Source organism: Conger conger, chromosome 11, assembly GCF_963514075.1.
Source record: "Conger conger chromosome 11, fConCon1.1, whole genome shotgun sequence".
Taxonomy (NCBI): Eukaryota; Metazoa; Chordata; class Actinopteri; order Anguilliformes; family Congridae; genus Conger; species Conger conger.
The window spans coordinates 20,292,570-20,319,645 of record NC_083770.1 but is presented as its reverse complement, the minus strand read 5'-3'; the positions used below and the strand labels follow the sequence as shown (position 1 = coordinate 20,319,645).

Here is a 27,076-nt window from a genome sequence, read left to right as displayed (position 1 = left end):
AAAAAATGAATTAGTTGGGGTTTGTATTTGTTTACATTGGCCCCTTGTGAGCACTGAAGTGTTCCCTAAAATGCCAGAGGTTTTTCTCACAATTCGGTTTTGCTTTGGTGGAGCTGTGGGCTATGAAATGATCCGAAACAGACCCAAAAACATTATTCCCATTGTTATGCTATGGAAATGAAAATGAAAATGACTCTTTCCAGAAGGAGGTGGTTGCCGCTGAATCAAGAGGAAGATGCAGAAATAGAAAGAGAGAGGGAGGGACAGAGAAAGAGAAAAGGATAGAGGGTGAGAGAAAGAGAAAGAGAGAGGGAGAGAGAAAGGGATAACTCAAAGCAGCTGTGACTGTTTGTGGGCTTCGCTGTTATCTGTCCAGAGCAATCCTCGTTTGTGTAGGGCTGGCCTGGGGCAGCCTGTAGTCTAGTGGCTAAGGCACATGACTGGGGCACCTTATAGCATTACATTACATTACATTAATGGCATTTGGCAGACGCTCTTATCCAGAGCGACGTACAACAAAGTGCAAAGTGCATACCCATAACCAAGTATAATTTCAACTGTTACCTGTACAACAAAGATAAGGACCATCCGCAACACACAAATGTATGAACAAACCACTTACTTAGCCAAACACTGCTTACCTAGCCAAACTAAACATCCTGATACACAAGTAAATCACAGAAAGACAACAATTAAGGGTTACAGGGAGGTAGGGAGGGACAGGGAGAGGTGCAGCTTGAAGAGATGCATCTTCGGTTTGCACTTGAAGATGGGAAGAGATTCTACTGTTCTGACCTCAACGGGGAGTTCGATCAGAACAGACAGTAGTCATGAGCATGAGGTGGAGGTTCGGAGAGGGGGAGGTGCCAAGCGGCCTGTGGAGGCCGAATAAAGACGTCTGGCCGGGGTGTAGGGTCTGATGATTTTTTGGAGGTAAGCTGGGGCAGACCCCTTAACTGCTTGGAGGCGAGCACCAATGTTTTGAATTTGATGCGAGCCATGACAGGCAGCCAGTAACTGTGAGTGTTTGGGAAGGTTGAAGACCAGACAAGCTGCTGCATTCTGTGTGAGGGAGCAGGGGCGAGAGACCAAGAGCGACCGGGAAAGGATCACAAAGTTACCAACAATAAGTTGGATAACCACTAAAATAGGCGAGGAAAGAACGAAAAAAGGGAACCAAACTCCCCAGCGATCTGCCAACAGAAAATAAAAGCTGACCTCAGCTTTTCAAAACAGAAGCAGAACCCAGAACAAAAAAACAAGGGAAGGTTTTCAGGAACTAACCAACCCAAAGGACAAAAACAAACTAGGTCCATAAACTTCTCTATTTCTAATTTATAATTTATAATTTTTAAATTCAAACTGAATGCTTCTCAAGAATAAAAGCAATTCAGTCCTAGAATTCTCTATCTGACTGTTTACCTTGATACCTTACTGGCTCTGTCTACGTGTTAAACTGAAACACCAAAGCTCAGAGCAGTGCCAGGAAGAGACTTAAATAGCTCTTCAAGCAGGTGACTGCAATCAGCCATGATTATACCTGCATTCCACATGCGGGATGCAATTACTCCTGCTGAGCTAAGCCGGCAAGCCCTCTAGAGGTCTAGATAGGTAAATACAGGAATTTTCAGGAGTAGACAGAGAGAAACCATGACAGGACCCCCCCCCCCCCCTTAAGGAGCGGCTCCAGACGATCCATCGGAACCCTGTCTATGGAAATTATTGATGAGCTCCGGGTCCAGAATGTTCCTGGATGGAACCCAACAGTGCTCCTCTGGTCCATAGCCCTCCCAGTCGACAAGGTACTGAACCCCCCTGCCGACTTGCCGACTGGCCAGAATGCGGCGCACGGTGTACGCTGGCTGGCCACCCACGATCCGTGGGGGCGGTGGTGGTGTCTCCGCCGGCGCCAAAACACTGGTGAGCACTGGCTTGAGTCGGGACACATGGAAGGGTGGGTGCACTCTCATGTTGCGTGGTGGCTGAAGGTGCACCATGACCGGGTTGATCCAGCGTGTGATCTTAAAAAACCCAATATACCGGGGAGTGAGCTTCTGGGACTCTAGCTGCAATGGCAAGTCTTTGGTAGCTAGCCACACCCGTTGCCCAACCCGGTAGGAAGACGCTGGGCGGGATGTTGATCCGCCAGTGCCTTCTGGTGGACAGACGAACGCAGGAGAGCCGCTCATGCTCTCCTCCAGGTGGCCCTACAACGCCGAACGAAATACACGGCAGATGGCACCCAAGCATCTCTCTCGTGTTCGGGGAACAGTGGTGGTTGATACCCAAACTGAGCCTTGAACGGAGAAAGACCGAAGGAAGCGTTGCGCAGGGTTGTTGTGCGCATACTCCGCCCAGGCGAGTTGACGGCTCTAGGAGGAGGGATTGGCAGAGGCCAGGCACCGAAGCGTGCTCTCCAAAGACTGGTTAGTGCGTTCAGTCTGGCCATTGGTCTCTGGGTGGAACCCAGAAGAGAGGCTTGCCGTAGCACCAAGGAGGGTAAAAAGTTGGATAACCACTAAAATAGGCGAGGAAAGAACGAAAAAAGGGAACCAAACTCCCCGGCGATCTGTCAGCAGAAAATAAAAGCTGACCTCAGCTTTTCAAAACAGAACCAGAACCCAGAACAAAAAAACAAGGGAAGGTTTTCAGGAACTAACCAACCCAAAGGACAAAAACAAACTAGGTCCATAAACTTCTCTATTTCTAATTTATAACTTATAATTTTTTAATTCAAACTGAATGCTTCTCAAGAATAAAAGCAATTCAGTCCTAAAACTCTCTATCTGACTGTCTACCTTGATACCTTACCGGCTCTGTCTACGTGTTAAACTGAAACACCAAAGCTCAGAGTGTAGTGTGGTTGGCTCGGCTAGTTCGCTAGTAAGCACGGATGGTGCAGTGAAAGCGAAGGCTGGTAGCAGGTTATCGCGACAACACTCCCCGATGACGTAACCCTCGAATTCAAAAGAACGTTGTTGCCCTTGGCTAGAGGCGAGTTTGTCTTTAGCTGACTGGTAACGCGTTCGTTCAACAAATAATTTGGACAAGTGAGAGACCGGGGTTCAAATCCCACCTCGGCAATTTCTCACCTGTTACAAGAGCAGTGCCTGGAAGAGACTTAAATAGCTCTTCAAGCAGGTGACTGCAATCAGCCATGATTACACCTGCATTCCACATGCTGGAGGCAATTACTCCTGCTGAGCTAAGCCGGCAAGCCCTCTAGAGGTCTAGATAGGTAAATACAGGAATTTTCAGGAGTAAACAGAGAGAAACCATGACATCCTGGATAAGTTGGAGGGGTCTGATGGCGGACGCTGGGAGGCCAGCCAAGAGGGAGTTGCAGTAGTCCAGACAGGACAAAACAATCGCTTGGGCCCGTTCACCAACGCAATGTTCTCGGAGAGGGACAGTCTGCTGTCCATCACCATGCTGAGGTTCCTTACACAGGGTGATGGTGTCAGTGTCGTATTCCCTAGGGAAATGGAGAGGTCCAGATTGGGAGAGGTAATGGCAGGGATGAATATCATTTCAGTCTTACCTGGGTTCAGCTTTAGATGGTGGTTGTCCATCCAGCTCTGGATGTCCCTCAGGCAAGCAGAGATACGGGCTGAAACCTGTGTATCAGATTGTGGGAATGGGATGAAGAGTTGGGTATTATCCGCATAGCAGTGGTAGGATAGACCATGTGCTGTGAGAACAGGGCCAAGGGAACAAGTGTAAAGGGAGAAAAGAAGCCGGCCTAGGACTGAGCCCTGGGGAACTCCTGTGGCAAGGGCCCAGGCAACCTGGAAGGAGCGACCAGAGAGGTTGGACTCAATCCAGTCCAGGGCTGTGCCACAGATCCCCATTGCTGACAGGGAGGACAGGAGGATGGAGTGATCCACAGTGTCGAAGGCAGCAGAGAGATCTAGAAGAATGAGGACAGAGGAGAGGGAGGCTGCTTGTGCTGCATGGAGTGATTCACTGACGGAGAGGAGCATGGCCTCTGTCGAGTGGCCGGATCTGAAGCCAGAATAGCAGGTTGTTTTTAGAAAAGAAAGAAGAAAGTTGACTAGAAGCAACTCGTTCTATTGTTTTAGATAGAAAAGCCTAGTGCCTAAGGTGCTTAACTGGGGCCCGGAAGATTGGTAGTTCAAGCCCCGGTGTAGCCAGAGTAAGATCTGTGCAGCTGTTGGGCCCTTGAACCCACATTGCTCCAGGGGGGATTCCCCCCTGCTTAGTCTAATAAACTTTGAGTCACTTTGGATAAAAATTTCAGCTAAATACTGTAATGTAATGTAATGTAATGTAATGTAAGGCTTATGGTGGTTCACAGCCGATGACTCCAAAAGGATTTACACACCCATCAAGCAGACAACACGCCAGCAGGAGCCAAGAGAACGTTTTTCTTCTTCCCAGACCACAACCTTTTCTGGCTACTGGCTTGGGCACCCCTCAATCAGGGTGTAAAATATTCCTTTTTTATTTCTTTTTAAAAAACATCCAGTGAGCAGCAGTTCTGCAGGCAGAAGCCTGTTATTAATGAGAGAGGTCAGAGGAGAATGGCCAGACTGGTCAAAGCTGACAGGAAGGTGACAGTAAGGCAAATAACCTCACATTTAATAAGTCTAAAAAATAAGTCTAAAAAATACCTAATAAGGTGCTCAGTGAGTGTATATGTACACAATTTGTAGTAATAGATAGAGCTTGAAGTTAATCTATTAGACAGCTCATTTATATTATATTTATAATCATATTTCATTTGCTTGTCTCTTCAGGACAACAGAAGGCCATTTTCATACACTGAAAAAGAGCAGTTGATAGTTTAATATAGTGCAATGCACATATCCCACAGAGCACACAAATAATACGTTTTGCAATATAGTTTGTTAAATATTCATCATGGCGGCATGGATGGTGCAGTGGGTAGCACTGGCGCCTCACAGCAAGGAGGTCCTGGGTTCGAATCCCCGTTGGCCGGGGCCTCTCTGTGCGTTTGCATGTTCTCCCCGTGTCGGCGTGGGTTTCCTCTGGGTACTCCGGTTTCCTCCCACAGTCCAAAGACATGCAGGTTAGGCTGATTGGAAAGTCTAAATTGCCCGTAGGTATGAGTGTGTGAGTGAATGGTGTGTGTGCCCTGCGTTGGACTGGCGACCTGTCCAGGGTGTATTCCTGCCTTTCGCCCAATGTATGCTGGGATAGGCTCCAGCCCCCCTGTGACCTTGTTCAGGATAAGCGGGTTCAGATAATGGATGGATGGATGGATGGAAATATTCATCATTATTATATCGTTTATTGTTTGAATAAAGTAAACAAGAATAAACACACACAAACACGCATAAATAAGCAGATGAGCAAACACACACACACACACACACACTTTAGATGGATGAGGGTAAGGGAGCGTAATGAGCTGGCTGTTTCAGAGGAAACTCTTTAATCACAGATTCACCTTTTTAGAGTTCATCTGTCTGTAGGACAAATCATCCTGGTGCAGTTTGAACTGGAGCACCCAAACCTCTCACAGCAAACATATCTGCACAGTCTCACCGAGTCCAGACAGGAGCTTGTGTACAGACAGACCACATTTCAGGATTATCATGTAATTTCCAGACTTGGTAATTGTGAGCCCATTATAAACTAATAGGTACCAGGTTCAAAATGCTTCAAGTCCCTGAAAGTGATCAAAGAGGGCCATTTTGGCTCCTGTGCTTGGAGGATTGGACAGGTCCTTAAGGCTTACTCCTACTGAAACCAGATACAGGCCCTGTCATCTTCTTGCTTCTCATGTGTCTGCACTTTGTTCAGCAATGTCTGTAAAAAGTCTGCTCCGATTTGTTTGTCCAAGTGTCCTTATATGAAGAGAAGTGTAATGATCAAGCTGCTTATCAGCTGTATGGTTCTATCTGCTTCTTCTTCTTTTAACTGAGCTATTGTGTCCATCCCATAATCCAGCAGTTCACTATTTTCCCTTCTGAGCGTTCATTAAGTCCGTGGCTATACAGCTCACACTGTACCACGGTGACACTTCTCAGGTCCTTGCACCCCACTGTCCTTCTTTGACACGAGTATTGACAGGGCGAAAAACTAATCTTGGCCAGATCTGAGCAATAAAAGCTCCGGGAGATGGGAAAGATAGGGAATAGCTGTCAGGACTTGTATGTCGACACAGCGCTACTCCTGGAATTCCTGAACTCAGCGGGAATGCCAAAGAGTAGCCTGGTGGAAGGGGCCTCTAAAATATCAGTCTGTTTTCTCTTGTCTTGGTTTTTCTTTTGATTATAATTTTAATAAAAACCTCATTTTATTTTCTCAATTTCACCTTTCTCTCTTATGTATGAAAGCCTATCTTCAGTTTCCCTTACACATTTCAGAGGAAGATATTAACCACATAAACAGTCTTGGCATGAAGTCAAGGATTTTTGACTGCAGGCAAACTCATTTGTGGTTAGAGCAGTCTCGCTACTGGTAGATGGCTCCAGTATTTTTATTGACATCTGCTATATGAATATGAAATCCACTGCGAAACGTGATGCTTTTTGAATGCAATGAGATGTTTCATTCTGTATGGCAATTTTTTTCTAATGTAGGACATTTAACACTGCATTGAGATTACACGTTTTAGCAAAGACAGTGGATTTTTTGCTTGTTCTGTTTTGATTCAGTTCACCATGGAACAACTCTCTTCCTCAATCAATCTACCTTGAATCTTAACTTCAGTGCAGAATACAGCACATGTAAGCCTCCCTTTAGCCTAGGGGAATAAAAAGCTCCTATGATTAATGCTCTTCCTCTATTCTTTATTTCCAGAAGGATTCATCCCAGGCAAATTTATATCAGTCTACAAAGGATGAGCAGTTTTCTTTCACCTCAAATTCCATTTCCAGGCGCACACACAAGCACGCAAGTACGCAGGCACACGCACACACACGCACACACACGCACACACACATGCTCACACTCTCGCACAGGCACATAAGCGCACACAGCAGCGTATTCAGCCACAAAGTTATGCATAAAATATGTTTTTCATTCTGCCCTGCAAAATGGAGTCTGATGTCATAAACAGTCTTCCCGCTCTCATGTGTCATCCTCCCCTCCCTGCTGTTTTAATCAGTCAGGTGCAAAGCAATCACGACTGACAGCCTGTCAGATCCCTGGCTCTGCGGCTAAGCAGAAGGTCTGAAGATTTGTATGCGCTGATTAATTGCACTTATGGCTGGGTGTGAATCTGGCTTGATTGCAGGCCAGCAGAGGCTGGTGGGGGAGCTTGAGAAGGCAGCTTTTACCCTGCCAAAGAGGAACAAGCAGCACTGGCCCAAAATATTATATTTATGAGCGGCAAACCACAAGTGAAGAAAACAAAGAACAGAAATTATTATACCAACATTTCCACAACCAACAAAGTGGCTGGAGGCTATGCCTTTTCATGGGGACCAAAAGCAGTTCTCGTTGGCTTCTTTTAGTTCAACCCATCGGATGCGTCAAATAAACACCTCGATGCAACGGCATATTTTACCTTTGAATGTTGTGCTCTGTAGTTGTTACTATGACCTTTGGAAAAAAAGGCAATACGGATAAAAGTGTCTGCTTAATGAATGTAATGTCAGGTAATGTTTTAATTTTTAATCCAAATCTTCTCCTCATTTCACATTCCTAGCCGTCCTGATTGAAGGACTATGAATGGATTTGATTTAAAAAGAAACGAATGCACAAACCGTCTCCGTATTAATGCGTAAGATTACTTCAAACATAGGGAATGATCCCGTCTTTATTGGTTTTTGCAGTTAAAATTTAAATCATAAAATTGTTGATAACTTTGTTTTCTTGTAATTAATACAAAGTGATGGCAACTGCAACTTAATAACAACATGGAGGGCAGGGGGTGGGGTGGACTGGCCACTAAGCACAAGAGAATCTAAACATTTGCTTTTCTCTTTTCCTGCTTTGCGTCCCTGAGGGTGGGGAGAGAGAGCCATCAGCAGAGTCTCTTCCTGGCCTGACGAGCAGGATATTTTGTAGCCACTGGCTGAAAACTTGTTCAGAAGTTTTTCCAATCACAAAATGGCAGCGTTTGCGCAAAATAGATGTTATATTTATGCTATTGCAGAATCCACCTCCAACAACAGTCGTGTAGATTGAGATTGAGATTGAAATTTTTGGTATAGATTGAGAGTCAAACATCTTACCTCAAGCAACAACTCTAAACACTAAAACAACACTTGCTCAGGAGGTAACATTTTTCCAGTGACAAAATGGCTGTATTTTTGTGCGACAGCAAAATAAAGAAAACACGCAAAAATCACTAAAAATGCCCAGGACTGGCCAAATGATGACTGATCTCCTTTAGCCAGAATTTCTGTAATAGCACATTTTAAAAAAGGTCACACTTTACAATAAGTTTACATGAACTAATGTTAATTAATTGATGTACAAATACATCAAGTAAGCATAAAATTAATCTTTAATTAGTTCATGTATTCTTGAACTAATTCAAGTGGTTTGCCGCTCAAACTAAAAACGAATGTATTAATTAAATTCATATTTATTTTTATTTAAAACATATCATTAATTAACAATTAACAAATAAATGGACTGTTTTTCATTCCAATATGAACTAATGTAGTTAATTTAATGATGTATAACAATTACAGTAGTTAATGCCGATTCATATAACCTTATTGTAAAGTGTTACAAAAATAACCCCAGCACTAAAATAAAGGGCAGGGGGTGATCTCTGCCTCCTCCTACTTCAGTTCTCTCACAGCAGCACGTTATTCACCTCAAACGCACTGCCTCCTTTAACGGCGAACGCTGTTTTTCAGAAGCTGATGTAGGTATTCATGAGGAGAATCTAGATTTGCTAAAAAAAAAAAGAAAATCTTGAATTATTTTCCCAGAAAAATAACATTTAGGAAAGAGGGATAAAATGTAACAATATTCCTCTCATTGTGTATAGCGCTTCAAACCCACAAGTGTTTGAAGTGCGATACACAATTATTCATGTTATGTTTATGCTATCGTAGAATCCACTTCCAATAACAATCGTGTTTGCCGTTTTAGGTCTTGATTGAGAAAGTAGAACAAGTCTTACCTCAGGCAAATGGTAATACTTAAAAAAATCTGGGTTTTCTAAATGAGCTTTGGAAGTTGGCTGGTCATAATTGTCACTAACTTATTCCTATAAAAGGTCAAAGTTCAGGAGAGGTATGCACATTTAGTCATAAGAAAATGAAAACATCCTGTAATTTTATCCTGAGGGCCAATTTAAGGCAAAGAGCTCAGTTAGGGTGATTCAGTAAAATCATGAAAACAGTACACAAATTTCATGCTTGTGGCTAAATGTTTCTTTTCTTGTGCTGGTGGAGGGTCTCCCTGTGTGTGGATAATGGAAGATCTCTGCAAAAAATGTGATTTCATTTAATCAAGTCAGTTATTTGTTTTGTCCAAAGTGCTTTACCATTGATGCCTCTCATTCACCAAGTCTCACACACACACACACATACACACTCACACAAAACGATGGCGATAGACTGCTATGCAAGGCACCAGCCAGCTCGTCAGGAGCAATTGGGGGTTAGGTGTCTCAGGGGCACTTTGACACACCCAGGGTTGGGGAGCGACTGCCAGACGACTGCTCTTACCTCCTGTGCTAATGCTGTAGCCTTATTAGCTGTTTTAGCCCCTACATCCCTGTCACACAGTTGCAGTATCTTCAGGTTTCTTTTGCCATCCTTTCACAGTTAGCAGTCAATTCAGGCCTTGGAAAAAAACGTGTGCAGAGACTCTTTAGCCAATCTGTGCCTTAACCCTTTAAGATGTAAAATCACAATTATGTGATTAGCATGCTATTAACTGAACATTCTAGAACATTTTTTTTCCAAAACACCAACTGTTGAGTGGATTAAATTGAGCAGCTATGTTCTGTAATACATGCTAAACCAGCAGACGCTGCACCCCTCCTGGACAAGAGTCGGACACCCCTTTCCTATCCACTCACTCACTTGCATGTACATTTTGGGAGGCTCCCTCATCAGGGAATAGCAGTAACAAGGTTCTACCACTAGAGGGTGGTGCTTCAGCCATTGAGTGTTGAGTTCTTGCTCTTTATCACTCAGTATCACCAATGGAATTCACTGCTGGAACAATCAAAAGGTTGATCAGTTCATGAACTTTCTTTACTCTGAACTCCTTGGTGCACACCCAGCAAATTGCAAACCGAATCTGCATGATTTAAAAAAATTTAAACTCAAGATACCATGTTGCTTTTACAAGAAATAATATATCTCTGCATGAAATTCCTAAGTTTGATTTTATATGATTCTGTAAATATTCAGCTTGTTATCATAGCACTAGCTGAAATGAATACTCGAGGTGTTCCACTGCACAAAAATTAGGCACATTTGCAGTCAAAAACCTGACATTTAACGCACATGGATAGAAAGGAGAAATCCGTCATAAGGGTTTATTACCTGTTGAGTTTTGGAGGACAGTATTGTACAGTTGGTTCAGAGCCAAAACCCATTCATGCTGTTCCATCCAGCGGATTTCCCAGCATGCAACAAACTAATCAAAGCAAATCACAGCAAGTCGCAGGCTGAAATGATTTGGGAATATCGAGCAAAATTAAAAGCACCATCTGTGTTTTTTCCGTCAGCCCACAGCTGATTCACTTAAAAGTTTCTCCACTCAACTATGAACAGAATGGAAACTAGCCCAAGACATTTTCCCATGTGTTAGATGGCATGATGGGGCCAACATTTGCAGTAAGCCTCAAGTACTTAAAGTGCAACCAAACGTAAACGCTTGAACGTCATTAAGTGAAGACAAATGTGCTGTTAAAAAACTTTGTTACAGGTTACTGTTAGTCCTCCGTCATCCTGCCCATATTCAACATTCTCCTCTGTGGCTTGTCAGTTTACACTGGCATCAGAAGACTGCACTGTACTGTAGTTAGCCCAGAGCTAGCTTATCCTGTATTCCATAGACTAAGCATTCACTCAGGCTATTTTGGCACCATGCTTGGGAATATTTCTGGGGCAAACCCTGAAAACCTGGTGCTAGCCTGGCTCTGGATTGGGATATGGTTGGTATTAGAATGTGCAAGTGTGAACACTCACTTAGTCCTGGGGTAAAATATTCCTTAGCCTAGGGCTAAGGAGGTGCTTAGCCTCCGGTTTCATTAAATAGTTTCTCAGTGAAAAATAACCAATTGGAATCAACAAAGGGCCCTGAGTTGGTAGGTATTGCTCCTAATATCATAAAATGTTTTCACAGGTTGAGGTGAAAGAGTAAGTGGTTTTTTTAAGTATGAAAGAACATGTAGAGAACTCTCATGGCACTACAAATTCAAGAGAAGTCCATTGGAAAGAAGTTTGAAATTCTCTTGCATTTTAGTGGCATGCAAGTTTCACCTGATGCTTTGAAGATAATATATTCAGCCAATGTATATATTCAGTATTATGTATAGTATGTGTTTTTGTTAACTGGCCAGTGAGAACACATGCTGTTTTGGGTCTCAGTGTTTGCACAAGGGCCACAGGACATATAGAAAAAGGGCCTCCAGTCTCTATGTGTGTATATTTAAAAAAACAATGACCACTGCGTGATGAAAAACAAGCAACGTGAAACGGCAAAGTGAAAAAGATTATTTCAGAGATTATTTCAGAGAATGGTTCTTTTGTTCTCGGGCCTCAGGAAGTGTTGCATATCTAGTGAATTACTGTACTTGGAAGAACGAGGTGCTGGCGAATTCGCTAACCCTCGGGTCACAAGGTACATGCGGAAATGAAAGCTCTCCTCCACCACTCCCACTGCACCCCACTGAGAGAGCTCTGGACTCTGAATCACTGCAGCCGAGAGAACACAAACCAGAGACAGCACGAACAGCATGAGAACATCGCGTTATCTCTCTCAAGCCATTTATTCACAGCACTGCCAGAGTATGACCCAGTGCCTTAGCTATCCCTCCCCCCCTTCATGAAGCTAAAGTAGAATCACATGTATTTGGGGCTCTAGTCCCCCCCCCCGCCTGCAAAGTCTTCAATCACTTGTGGAGCCCCCCCAAGTCCACCCCCACCCCCCCACCCACCCACCCACCCCAGCCCACACTACCCCCATAACGTGATCTCCGGTAGCCATAGGTCTCCACACTAAATGCCCGCGCTAAACTGTGTTTGCTTTGCGGAAATCCCTCTGGCATGCGCACAGAGAGATATAACCAGCTGGTATCCCATCAGCCCGTGGGCTGAGGCACAGTTGTCTCAATCAAACCCCAGCTCTGACTGAGATGGTGGAGAAAGCATGTGAGGAAAGACTCTCTCAGGGGCCCACACTTCAACCGCTGCGATTAACTAACCCTGGTACTGGTCTCATGTCTCTCTCTCTCTCTCTCTCTCTCTCTCTGTCTAGTTATCTCTGCATCTCTCTGTTAATATTGGGTCTGGTGCTATACATTTCAGTGTATGTTAGGTTTTTTTGTCCACAATCCTCAATCACCTGCCCTATACAGTACCACTCCACAGCTTCCCAACTGTTGCCTGCTAGAGACTGGGTAATTGCAAAGGATCAAATAGCTAATTTCCTCAGGTTAATTTATAGCGGATAGTTCACTCTGTTAATTTACGGGTGTTTTTGTGTTGGCCTTGTATGCAGAACAAGATGGCAGTTAAACATGATGGAAACCACAACAGTCTCTTTCTATACAAACATGATTTGGTAACACTTTACAATTAGGTCACATGAATTGGCATTAACTAATCTAGTTATTAACATGAACGAATGATTTACAAATGCATTAATTAAGCATGAAATTCACTTTTCATTAGTTAACGTATTTCTTAACTCCTAACTAAAGTATTAGTTACATGAATATTTATGCATTAGCAAACCATAGGATAAACGTACAATTAGTTAAGCATTAACAGATACATTAACTGGTTCTCTGATTCCAGTATAAATGGGCATGAACTAATGTAATTGTTAGCATGTATTCATGATGTACAAATACATAAACAAAGCTGAACATCTTGATGTTTTAGTACTTAGCTAATTAACAACTACATTAGTTCATGACAATTCATGTAACTTTATTGTAAAGTGTTACCTATGTTTTCTTTTTTTTTTCCTGGAGCTAATAGCTACCTTTGCTCCAGGAGATATCCCTCTTGAGTCTCCTCATCTGGTTCACATTTGCTTAGCTTTGTCTCATGAAACCCAACCATTTTTAGAAGATGTTGAGTTATGAGCCCGTCAATAAATACCATATTCTCTTTGAACTTTCCTTTGTAATGGAAAGTGGTAAGTTGTCATGTGTTAAAGTTATTACCTTAAAACTGATCTACAGTGCTCTACAGTACGTAGATGATTGGTTAGTCTGTGGCGTTACTTGTCTTGACAGTGAACAGAAAGGCGGCTTTTTTCTTTTTGTGTCTAAAATGTCAGCTTATCTGTCACTAAAAAATGCTACATGAGAATTCTACATGCGCTCAAGAGCCGAGGGGAGAAACGCTGCCAAATTCAGCTATGGAAGTTACGTGAAGCTTGTGTATAATCTTCCAAGCTGGTGAATAGACTGTGTGTCATTTACAGCTGTCCCTGAAGCCCACACACTTTGAGTGGAGAATGCTTCCTTTCAGAGAACAATTATCTCCATTGTTTGTTCCTGAGGTCATTATTTGGTGATCTTCTGCAGTCTGCTATATCCTTAAAATAAGCCAAAGGGAGCTATTAACTGCATATAATCACTGTGAACCTTTGAATTTCATATCGCAAAATCACATTTATTTTATTCTTGCACAATGTTATTCATTCATTTGTGTGACCACTGCCCATGTGATGATGTCCTGTTGACACAATGCACACTTAAATTCTCAACTGAAATTGCAAAAGTAATTGCGTTGAACAGATTGAACTGTAACAGAGCTATATATCTTCTAGATATCGCAATCTTTCGGACAGTGAGCTTTAGGTTTCTGTTAGAAATCCATGGAAATAACAGTGTCATCTCTTTGCTGTCCCTCAGATACAAATAGAAAACTGTATGGCTCAGGCTAAATCAGTGTCTTCCATATATTGGACACTTATACTATTTATTAAGAAAAGTTACTAAACTAGAGTACATTTTTAGCTTGGAGAGCTAAGGCAAACAATCACAACCCAAAAATAGCACAGAGCTAAAACACAGTTTACTTTCGTATTAAAAATGTACTGTAATGTAATGCCATTAATAAGATGCAGTGATACACATGCAATGTGTTGATGGCCCAGTCTGTACACAGGTTTTCATTCCAATCAGTTACCTTATTATTACCTTATTTCATTCCTAATCAGTAAGTTAATTAAGTCATTAAGAGCAGAAGTTGACACAAAATCCTGAAATGGATCGGCCCTTGTTATGTACCCCTGCTCCAAGTGAACAGGCTACAACAGCAGAAGACCAATACAGGTCTTTGCAGTGACTAGAGACCATCGGTATTAAGGAATGCAAGGCTGGAAGAAATGTTGGAAATCCGGAAACTACCGAAACCACCCGAATAGTGCAGCACACAGACAGGGGAGTGACTATGGCTCGAAAACAGCTTGACACAGACATAACAGGGGACGATGAAATGTCATAAACAATAATGGATGGTAAACAGAAAACCAGATATGATAATGAAAAATAATAAATTACAAGAATAGCAATAATAAACTAACAGACAGACTCAGAAACATAACAGATTATTTGAAAATGTACCATCTTTGGCCTGTGGAGAACTTCTAGCTATTAACGTCTTGAATTACGCCTGACAATGTCCAGAATCTCTTTATACTCCTCGGACTCTTCGTTGAGATACATGCCTTTCTCCACATATTCAATCAGATCATCACGTTCCTTACAATCAATGATCATTTCAATGTCACAGTACATGCGTATCAGTGTAAGGAAGGCCTTTTTGTAAATTTTCACAATTCTGTCCCTTTTCAGTTCAATTTTTTGGGGGATTTTGTTTTCCATTCCTGTAAAAAAGTGCAGAATATACATTTACTAAGGACATTTTGACCACTTAAACATCAAATCCAACAAACAAGAGTGACACAATGAAATCCAAGACACAAGAATTTAAGTAATTACCTGGCAAACCTGCTGTGCGTCTTATTTGCTGGGAAGAGAAAGGATGAGCTATGATAAAAGCCTGCTTCAGCATCAACGTTGTTTCTCCACTTGCAATTCTGCGTGCAAGTAGTAACCTGTGAATAAAAAAAACATTAAAAAACTGATGACGTCTGTCAACAAGTGAAACCAACTCCAAGTGTTCATGGGGATCAGAATGCAAGAAGAACACTTACCTGCACTCTGTAGATGCAGTGCTATTGCCGCTGGACAGAGCTGCTCTGTGGAGATCAGTGGGCACCTGCACAGTGAGACGTTCCTGTCCACGTGGATCCGTTTTCATTTCCATCACGATACGATAAAGATTCGGATTCTTATACTTGAGAAGAGGAAACTCTCTCTGCTCTCGAGCCCTATGCAGTGACTGCAGTGGTGGGATATGATCCGCTTCAACATGGTATACGTACCCCTCACGGGTGAAGGGCCTTTTGTTTTTCAGGATGCTAAAAAGCAGAGCAATTGATATGTTCAGTACATGGACATATGGTGGCATAAAATAAAGCTAAATATTACATCTTACAGACATCTTCATTTTGTTCCAAATGTTAACTAAAACCACTTATTTTCCTCTTTTCAAAGCATAAATCTTGTTCAACATGTTAACATTACTGAGCATATGGCTTCCAGTATGATGAATACAAAATCTTTGAATAGCTACAGGATGCCAGGTGACTGCCAAGATGGCTGCCACTGTGTTTTTCTGAACTTGTGGCTGGTTTTCTATCTTACTTTAATCTAAGAAATCCTGCCTAGATCTCAGAATTTTTGTTGCTGATTGAATTGAGTCTAATCAACTCTCTACAGCAATATTGTGGACATTCCTGGTATTTTGTGGAAGTTTCTGGCTCTATTTCTGCGAAAGTTTGGGCCCATAGGCTTTGAAGGCTGAGGACCATGCCACCCAAAGCTTCAAACAACACCACTAAGGATTATATCACCATGGCTCAAGTGCGTGGATTGTTGGACCAGCAAAAGGATTTCTACAGAACTTTGCTTGAACAACAGGAAAAAAGTTTCAACGCCTGCTTACAGATCGTAGTCGAATCCTCAAACAAGAGAATTGATGATCTATCTAAGCAAGTCTATGATTTCAAGATAAGTTTAGAAATGACTCAAAAGTAATTTGAGTCATTTTAAAGTCTCATGTAAACTTGGTCAAAGAACTGTAATGAAACCAGGTTAGATTTGGACAAAATTAGCAAAGGTTTGATCTCAACCTCAGACAAGGCAGAGTATCTGTAGGGCCAGTTAAGAATACATAATATTGTTATGGCCTAAAAGAAAGGGGTTCTGAATCTGAAGAAAAACTGAGAAAGCTATTCAGCGAAAAACTTCAACTGGATCATCTGAAAATAGAGTTGGATTGGGTTTACAGGACCAGGAAGCCAGTGTCATCACCAGAAAAGCCCCGACCCATTGTGGTCAGATTTCTGATTGAAGGACAAACTTGCTGTTTTGGATAAAGCTAAAAACTTAAAGGGCTCAGGCATCTTTATTAATGAGGACTTCCCTGAAGCCGTCCGGCGAAGGAGAAAATAACTACTCCCAGCAATGAAGGCAGCTCGAGAGAGAGGTGACATTGCATATTTGAGATATGGTGTCCGTCCACCTACCCAAAACCTAACACACAAAAGAAAGTCCCATGCTTAGAGCTTGGCCCACTATTAGGTATCTATCCAGTACTTGATTACTTAACCACACATTTACTATATCATCCTGTACCCACACTATGGACTACAACAAAACTCATTTTGAAGGCCAGTTCTTTAAGCCCTTTGATTCTTCTACATTTGACTTTTACAATTTTGATGTTGACCCAGATCAAAATTAATTTTCTCCTGTGTAGTTATTATAATGAAACTCAGTTTAATGACTTATGTGCTTCTATGCCTGCTAACATATTCTCTACTTTTCATCTGAATACAAGAAATCTTTCTAGAAATTATGACAATCATTCATTATTTATCTTTACTCAAACATGATTTTTCTGTTATTGCTTTATCAGAAACATGGCTTACAGAAGACTCTAAAGAAATCTTTACAATACCAAATTACAACTCGGTTCACCATGTAAGAGAGAATAGATCTGGAGGTGGAGTGTCTCTGTTTATTCTTGGTGATCTTGGGCCATTATTATTCCATATCTATATTAATGATTTGTCAAATCTCTCAAATACTCCCAGCAATGAAGGCAGCTCGAGAGAGAGGTGACATTGCATATTTGAGATATGGTGTCCGTCCACCTACCCAAAACCTAACACACAAAAGAAAGTCCCATGCTTAGAGCTTGGCCCACTATTAGGTATCTATCCAGTACTTGATTACTTAACCACACATTTACTATATCATCCTGTACCCACACTATGGACTACAACAAAACTCATTTTGAAGGCCAGTTCTTTAAGCCCTTTGATTCTTCTACATTTGACTTTTACAATTTTGATGTTGACCCAGATCAAAATTAATTTTCTCCTGTGTAGTTATTATAATGAAACTCAGTTTAATGACTTATGTGCTTCTATGCCTGCTAACATATTCTCTACTTTTCATCTGAATACAAGAAATCTTTCTAGAAATTATGACAATCATTCATTATTTATCTTTACTCAAACATGATTTTTCTGTTATTGCTTTATCAGAAACATGGCTTACAGAAGACTCTAAAGAAATCTTTACAATACCAAATTACAACTCGGTTCACCATGTAAGAGAGAATAGATCTGGAGGTGGAGTGTCTCTGTTTATTCTTGGTGATCTTGGGCCATTATTATTCCATATCTATATTAATGATTTGTCAAATCTCTCAAATAGCTTTTCTCCAATAATGTTTTCAGATGACACAACCCTAGTTCTCTCTCATTCAATTCACTGATTAAGGATGCTAATGTTGGTTTAACTGCCTATGTTACATGGTTCAGATTAAATAAATTATCTCTGAATATAAAAAAAATCTAATTTTATTATTTTTAGTGGCAAAAAAACTATACCCTAAGGATTTATGTAAAATTACAATTGAGTCTATTGAGATGCTTCAGGTGTCAACTACAAGATTCCTGAGAATTATTATTGATGAGAGTTTGAATTGGAGAGAACAAACTGATTGTGTTTGTCGAAAAATAAATAAATCTATTGGTATAATAGGGAGGGCGGCACGGATGGTGCAGTGGGTAGCACAGCCTCACAGCAAGGAGGTCCTGGGTTCGAATCCCCGTCGGCCGGGGCCTCTCTGTACAGAGTTTGCATGTTCTCCCTGTGTCTGCGTGGGTTTCCTCCGGGTACTCCGGTTTCCTCCCACAGTCCAAAGACATGCAGGTTAGGCTGATTGGAGAGTCTAAATTGCCCATAGGTATGAGTGTGTGAGTGAATGGTGTGTGTGCCCTGCGATGGACTGGCGACCTGTCCAGGGTGTATTCCTGCCTTTCGCCCAATGTATGCTGGGATAGGCTCCAGCCCCCCTGCGACCCTGTTCAGGATAAGCGGGTTCAGATAATGGATGGATGGATGGATGGTATTATAGGGAGGGTTAGTCATCTTGTCACCACAAAATGTCTCCTTACTCTTTATTAGTTTAATTTATCCCTATACTGTAATATATTTTGGGCGAGTACTTTTCCTACTACTCTCCACAGAATTGTGATCCTTAGGAAAACAGACCTCTTCTGCTCCTCTATTTCAGAAACTACAGATTCTTACTATTTACGACATCAATATTTTTCAAACATGTGTTTTTATTCATAAGATATATTCAAGTGAAGGGAAGATTCCTAAACAGTTCCTAAGACTTACTTTAAAGCAAATTCACAGGTCCATTCTTACTCAACTTGTCAATCCCTAGATCTTTATCCTCAAATTTCTCACATGCAGAGGTCAATTTTTGATCAGATTTAGGGGCACAAAGTTATGGAATGGCTTTTCCCACCTGGTGAGAAGCTTTTCCTCCATAAAATGTTACTAAGGATATTTAAAAGATCATTTAACTGATGTTTTGTAACTGTTTTTTAAAAACGTATTGTTATCTATGTACTGTATCCCATGTTTGTTTCACCCATCGTGACAATAGTAATGATACTTGTCTCTGACTTGTCGCGCTATTGCTGTAGGAGTCAATACTGATGTATAAATCAAATTTTCTTATGCATGCAAACATATGCACACACTTACATACACACACTCACCAAAGGTAGACCATGGACATATCTTGCACTTAGAATACAAGTTCAGTTTTTTTGTTGATATTATTGTTGTTGTTATATATTTTGTTATTATTAGTTTGCCATCACTTTTTTCTGTTCGTTATTTCTTGTGTTCTTTATAACACTGCATTATTTTAACAATCTTTTTGTCACGTTTCAGGTCTGTCTTTCCCTGTTTCATGTTTTATCATTTGTCTTAGTCACGTATTGTCTTATCATGTATTATGTTTGTCTAGGTTCGTCATGTTGTTTAGTTTGTTTCTTGTTATGATTAATTTTCTTGTCATGTCTCGGTATGTTTCGTTACGATTACTTTACCTTGTTATTTTGAGTGGTTATCGTCTTAGTTCGTTTAGTGTTATGTTTTGATTTATGTTTATTGTTACGCAGACTGGTCGTTGTTTCAACATACACTTTTACATGTCTTTCCGCAAACCTTCTCGTGCATGTCATTTACTAATTTACTAATGCTAGGGCAGGATAGGTTTATCCTGTGTTTTCTGTTTATTTATTGTTTTATTGGCTGGATCTACGTGTATGGACTTTGCTTGTTTTGACTACGCTCCTGGGATTCGTCCCGAATAAAGCCCTGACGGGACTTTATTTTACTATTGTTTCTGAGTCGTGCATTGTGGGTCCAACCCCCACGCACCCGTCTCACTTTTGGTGGAGGCTTCAAATAAGCCCACTGGGCTTTCTGCCTCTTCCTGCACTGTTTATTATTTGTTATCTTTGTCATTTTTGTTGTATTTCTTTAAATTGTGCAAAATAAAACTAAACTAAACAGCCTGTTGATTCCACAAATCACTTCTACTTTGGTTTCCTGGCCAGCCAGACATGAATATTACATCTGCCCTCTGCCCCTTACTACACTACTATAAACCCATATGACACTCCATCTGCTCTCACCAACCATCGTCTCCTCTAACCTCCAAGTCTGGTTTTGCAACTAGCATAAGGAATACTTCTTTCAAGTAAAAATGTACACGTAATACTGATAACATACTGATAATCTACAATTATTATATTTATCCAAATCTCCAACCCATCCGCTACCCTCCCCCCCAAGCCCCTAGGAGTTCAGTTTTAAATCAAATCAGATCAGTTTTACTGTTTATATCTGTCGGCAGATCCAAGGTGTAAAAACTCTTCAACTTCAGATGAATCCATGTCTCCGTTCTCCTGTCTCTCAATGATCAGTCGCCGTCTGGCTCCCGCCTGTCCCTGCCTTGCATGCTGATAAAGCTGATATGCAGCAAATGCACATACGCTAGCACAAATACCAACAGGCCCGAAAAGTGCCCCTGCCCCTGTTTTACCTAATCCTGCACCAATAAACCAAGCCATTTGAAGTGTTCTTCAGTTTGCGACTGTGCTGCCCCCGTATAAACAAACTAATGCAGGAAGAGAACAGCTGCAGATCACCTCCCTTAGGGAAGGTCCCACTGAGTGTAACCAATGGAAACATTAAGCTGTGAGTGACGGAGAATGTAAACCAATCACTTTCCACCTTGTGTTATGGTGTGCAGATGATGCGGTAATATAACCTACTGCAGAGAAAGCACGTGTTCTACAAGAAACACACAGAAGAGGAGTCAGCTGGTACTCACCCCTTCTCTGTGCATGTATTGTGTACCTGAGAAATTCTGTCTCCCTGAATGAATATTTCTCTGGGCCCTTGCAGAGGGAAATTTTTTAATCCTGAGTTTTATTGTTATTGTAAAGCTATAAGAATTATAAGTATGTACAAACTGTTTTTGACCCCTTAAGGCATTGTGCAAAACTGTTGTGCTAAAGCACTCAGACTGCCGCATGTGACATTTAATAACAGGAAACTGAGTTTCGAGCTTCAAAATACATTTGGAAAAGGGTATTGTTGACTGAGAAAGAGAGATATTCAAGTGGGGGATGTTTTCAAGAAAGGTATACCTTATGTAACGGGTGAGTCCAAGGTGGGATTTGAACCCCTGCCTCTCACTCGTCCAAATATTTGTTGAACGACCACATTACCTGTGAGCTAACAATTAACTTGAGGGTTACGTCATCAGGGAGTGTTGTCGAAGTAACCTGCTACAGCTTTCGCTTTCACTGCACTTCACCATGTTTACTAGCGAACTGGCTGAGCTATCCATGCTACACTTGTGGGGCGACATGGCTCAGGCAGTAAGAGCAGTCGTCTGGCAGTCGGAGGGTTGCCGGTTCGATCCCCTGCCCGGGCTGTGTTGATGTGTTCCTGAGCAAGACGCCTAACCCCCAAATGCTCCTGCTGGTCGGTTGCATGGCAGCCAATCGCCGTCGTTGTGTCGTTGTGTGAGTGTGTGTATGGGTGAATGAGAAGCATCAATTGTACAGCGCTTTGGATAAAGGCGCTATATAGATGCCAACCATTTACTTACAAACAGAAAAGATAAGATATGACATTAAGCCCTGGCTTCTGTTTATTTACAGTGTCCACACCAACCCCCAAATCAATGTTACACACACACCCTTTGGCAGTAAACATCTTCAGGAATCCCAACATTGTGACTTGGACATTGTAAATGCTTGTAAATGCTTAAACAGCTTAAAATATGCTGTCGTGTTAAGCGAAGCCAAAGGTATAAAGAGGGACTGCCCCTCTTGCATTTTGGGGAAAGTGTTAGTAAGTACATACCCCCATTCTTCATTGGCTTGCAAGTACGAATAATGTCTTAAAAATACTCAAAGGTCTTATTGTGTTGAACAGGGTTCTTGACACCCTCTGCTGAAGTAGGAATAAAAGATATTTCCAGGACATCCCCCTTTTTAATAAAAAAATGAACATGAAGGGCATATTTATTAGTGAATCCTTACTTGGATGTAGAGTAAGTGCAGATAAGTGCAGTGGGAGTTTGGGGATCAGCAAGGGCCACATCAATGTCTGCAGGTCCTGCACTGACAGTGCTATGCTCACAGTGCTACACTCATTTTCAGTGCATGAATCATTTTTTGCAGTATGTGCATGAGAGCTCGACAATATATCCCTCACAGAAATGATAGTCTTTTGACTGTTTTAAAGTGCGAATGTGTTGTTTTTAGCCTTTATGAATCACAGTGGCGAACCAGTGTGGCTATATGTAAATATTCACACGACAGGGACACAATATACGCAAGGTAAAAATGCTGACAGGACACGACCATCAAAGATGTTTGAGGCTGGACTGATCTTTCTGAAGGCATTTGCTTTCAGCGATAAGTAGACTACTCACAAGTAGTCTACGGGAAGGGGGAATAAACAGCACCCTGAAGGCAGATGGCCGTGTTTTGCTTGATGTTACTACCGATGTGAACTCCCTTTTACCCTCTGAACTAAGATTTGCTCCATTAGACCTATTTCAGTTAAGATTGCCTTTCCCCGAACCCCCTGGAGTGAGTTGAAATTTTTAATTTGTCATTGCATAATTATTTTCTTAAAGTGAGTGAAACAAAGAGGAAAGAGGAACAGGTAAGCCTGTGGATCCTGGCAACTAGGCAATCGCAAATGAACATACCAGCCTTTTCCATATCCTGTAAAGTCAATGAACATGTCGGATCAGATTACAGCGGAGACACACACTCTTCTCTAAACGTGTCATCACAGGCATTCTGCTGGGTTTTTTTTAACCTGACACAGTCTCCTGATAGAAGTACACTCAGTGATCACTTTATTAGGCAACTAAATGCATAAATGCATAATGCACGCGTGGTCAAGAGGTTCAGCTGTTTTTCAGGCCAAATGTCAGAATGGGAAAGAAATGTGATCTAAGTGAGTTTAACCATGGAATGATTGTTGGTGCCAGACAGGGTGGTTTGAGTATTTCAGAAACTGTTGACCTCCTGGGATTTTCACGCACGACAGTCTCAGTTTGCCAAGAATGGTGCAATGTACTGTACTATCACATGCTTTATCCTGAAACAGTGCAAAACTAAGTTTCTAAGTCGCTTTATAGAAACTATTTTCCATTTATTACAGTTTACTGTGTTGAAAATTAAGAACAAATAAGACTTACAGGAGTAACATGGTGGTTGGTCACACTTTCTAAGTTTTTATATGCAATTTGCACAAGAGGGCTTAAGAGGATTTAGGCTTAGGAAAATATATTTTAAAATACATTTAAATGACTGAATAATAAAAACAATTATAGTAAAGACAACTGGCAAGTGTCGCATTCAACCACCATTGTAAATTCTATCCCTAAAAGCAAGATCATGGTCTGATTATCAGGAAGAAATATCAGACTCAGAAAATAAAGTGTTTGATTTAAGCATGGAGCAGATGTGAGTAGTTAGGTTCCGTTTTGTAAAGGATTGTATTGTGATTGTATTGTGATTGTATGTGAACCTGATGTTCAAATAGGCCCTGGTCCTTATCTTTGTTGTGCAGGTAGCAGTTGAAATTATACTTTCCTCTAGGGCCTTTCAGCACACTTATCCTTGGTTATGTGTATGCACTTTGCACTTTGCTGTATGTCGCTCTGGATAAGAGCATCTGCCAAATGCCATTAATGTAGTGTAATAATGATGAGACTAAGATGATTTTAAGGTCCTCCTCCTAACCTATGAAGCATTAAATGGATTTCCGCCATCATACCTATCTGAACTTTTATGTTTTTACACCCCTGCACACCATCTCCGATCCAGGACTCAAGGCTATTTAGTTACCCCGAGGGTTAAGAAGACATTTGTTAACAGAACACTTGACTACCATTCTACCTGTCTATGGAAAGCCCTTTCTGCATCTATTAGTGAAGCAGGAACAGTTGACATTTTGAAATCAAAATAAAAACCCTCCTTTTTTCTTGTTATTTCAGCTTTAGTATTACTACTCATTTTATTATTTTATTTTCTTACTTTTACACCTGTGTGAGTGTATATGCACATTTGTGTTCACTATATGCACTCACAGAGCACAATGCACAATGCATACAATCATGTAGATACGGGTCAGGAGCTTCAGTTAATGTCCATCAGACAACCATCAGAATGGGGAAAAAATCAGATCTAAGTGACTTTGACCGCGGAATAATTATTGGTAGCAGACAGGGTGATTTGAGTATCTCAGAAACTGCTGATCTCCTGGAATGGTTCTGCAGACAGAAACGCCTTGTTAATAAGAGACGTCAGAGGAGAACGGCCAGACTGGTCAAAACTGAGTTGAAGGTGACTGTAATGCAAATAACCGCAAATAACCACACATTACAACAGTGGTATGCAGAAGAGCATCTCTGAACACACAACACATCATAACTCCAAGTGGATTGGCTACAGCAGTAGAAGTCTAAAAAATAAATCTAATAAATACCTAATAAAGTGTTCACTGAGTGTATGTGTTTGCATATTTTATTTAAATAAATTTGACTTGACTTGACAAGATACTGACGCTGATGCAAGATCCCCAAAACAACTGCTCACTGTGATTGAGCTTTTATTGTTTTATTGTTTTATTGTTTACTTCAGTCCATGTTCCGGATTTGGGAGCCCAAGCAACTTTTTTTCCCTCAGTGAAGCCTGGAAGGCAGCGGCTTTTAGAACTAGAAATGAATGATTACAGATTAGCAAACTAGCTAGCTCAATAACATGGATACAGATAGATACAAATGCATTTAAAACAACTGCCCGTGCAGAAGTCTGGCTGAGCTGAACCTGCTGGCCGGCCAGCCGCTCGCAGTCTCGGAGGCAGCGGCTGCCTTCCAGGCGTCACTGCGGGAAAGAAAGTACCATGGGCGATTTGGGAGGGGTTCGGGTGTTACTCGGTGCAGTTATCCAGCTAGCTCAGTCATCCTGCTTCATGATACAGGCCCCCAACCCATCCGTAAAAGAAGCTGGATAGAACATAAACGCATGCACACACACACAAACACGCACACAGGCACACACATATTGTGAATTGGTCTCAAAGCGCCATCGAGCAGACCAGCATTTCTGTCTGTCGGTCTGAAGTACTGTTCATACTTCGCTCAGAAAAATGTTGCTTTTTCCAATTAGTCATTTTGTTCCTACTCTTGTTAATGACAGCGTTTATCCCATGGAAATATCTTGCCACTGACCATAGCTGGGGCGGGTTAATGATGCCGAGGACGTGCTAAATTATGAGGAGTGATTTTGGTGACTAATCTGTGGAATGCTGACTCCCTCAAAGGTCAGTAATTGGGAACTTTTTTCCCCTCGAACCTATCCCAGCAGCAGCAGGCCCAAACTTGCAACAGGACCTTGAAATTCATCCCCTCAGGTCACTCGAAAACACACACAGTCCTTTGGAACCAAATTATTTTTCCTTTTAAAGTTAAGGGGGGTGGGGGGTGGTCATAGCTATTCTTCTGAAAGCAAATGCACCAGGTTTAGTATTTTTCGGCTGCTGTTTTACACCTCTGCAGCTAAACACAACAAGTGGTGTGTTTATTTAATGCTCAAAGGCACTCCCTTGTTGGAATTTCTCTTGAGCTAAACATCATAAAAGCGAAAGAAAGACAAGCTTTCACTGCAAATGTTACATTCATACTTGGATATCACGATACTACTGAGTAAATACAGTATAAACAGATAGATCAAACTACAATATATGCTGCGAAACTCATTTTAGTCACTGAAGTTTTATTTTTTACTAAATTGTAGTTTTTATGCTTGACTCGTATTTAGTAGTGTCTCATACAGACCACGCTCACAGCAAAAACCTTTCATTCTTAATGATTTATTTTATATTGGTTCTGGGGGCAGCTACATCCAAAGATGCCCAGAAGAACAATAGATCAGGTTTGTATGATTCCACAGGGTTCACACTGTGCTTGAAATATTTCCCAGAAATCCTGTTTACCTCCGTAATCCCCTCAAAGTTCTTGGCTGAAAGGGGGGAGAGAGAAAGCTGCCATGTTAAACAGCTTACTGCAATTAAAATTTATTTAGGCTTACAGGGACTCCTTTCACTGCTGAATCAATCAGATCAAAATGACGAGCTTCAGGTGGAAGTGTTATATTCTGTGCTGCTGTGGCGCTCTCTCTCACTTTCTCTTTCTCTATCTCCCCCTCTCTCTCTCCCTCTCTCTCACTTTCTCTTTCTCTATCTCCCCCTCTCTCTCTCCCTCTCTCTCACTTTCTCTTTCTCTATCTCCCCCTCTCTCTCTCCCTCTCTCTCACTTTCTATCTCTATCTCCCCCTCTCTCTCTCCCTCTCTCTCTTCCTCTCTCTTTCTTCCTCTCTCTGGCTCTCTCTCTCCAAGAAGGCAGGAGGCCTGCAGTGGAGGGTGATACATGGCGCCCTGGTGACTAACAACTTTTTATCCAACGTGGATGCAAGTGTGGGGGAGGGGTGTGTTTGTGGTTCTGTGGTTGCAGAGCGTAGCCGGTTATCTGTCTCGGCTTTAGATGATGTGCTCTGTGGGAAGTTGGGGGTGGGGGGTGGGGGGTGTCCTGCTTAATTTTCTGTTTGGGCAGGCTAAGTTGGCCACATGGCTTACCAGAGGGAAGAATATACAGGGTTGTGAGTCTGTGGACCCAGCTTGATTGTTTAGGGATTTGGTCTCTCCGCACCTGAGGGCTGAGGGGGAATACTATCGGTGTGTGAACAATCTTTATCTATTTTAGAGTACCTGGTGTACAGATGGGGCTGTTTGCAGGCTCAGTGCAGACTCGCCTCACTAATAACAACGTTTAGTTCATTTAACTGGCAACATACATACTAAAGTGTCAAAGCTTAAGCATCGGTGACACATTCTGGCATGAGTGATGACCCATGTAGCTGAAACAAAATGCAATTG

General features: G+C 41.7%; 1 protein-coding gene across 1 annotated transcript; it reads right to left on the bottom strand.

Moving 5' to 3' along the window:
- Positions 1-13,742: 13,742 nt before the first annotated feature.
- LOC133141223 (uncharacterized) lies at positions 13,743-20,707 on the bottom strand. The gene is made up of 4 exons (XM_061261700.1): positions 20,441-20,707; positions 15,313-15,579; positions 15,098-15,213; positions 13,743-14,982 (listed from the first exon to the last, which is right to left on the bottom strand). Exons 1-4 carry the CDS (start codon positions 20,674-20,676, stop codon positions 14,750-14,752), a joined length of 852 nt encoding a protein of 283 aa, XP_061117684.1. The 5' UTR covers positions 20,677-20,707; the 3' UTR covers positions 13,743-14,749.
- Positions 20,708-27,076: the final 6,369 nt, after the last annotated feature.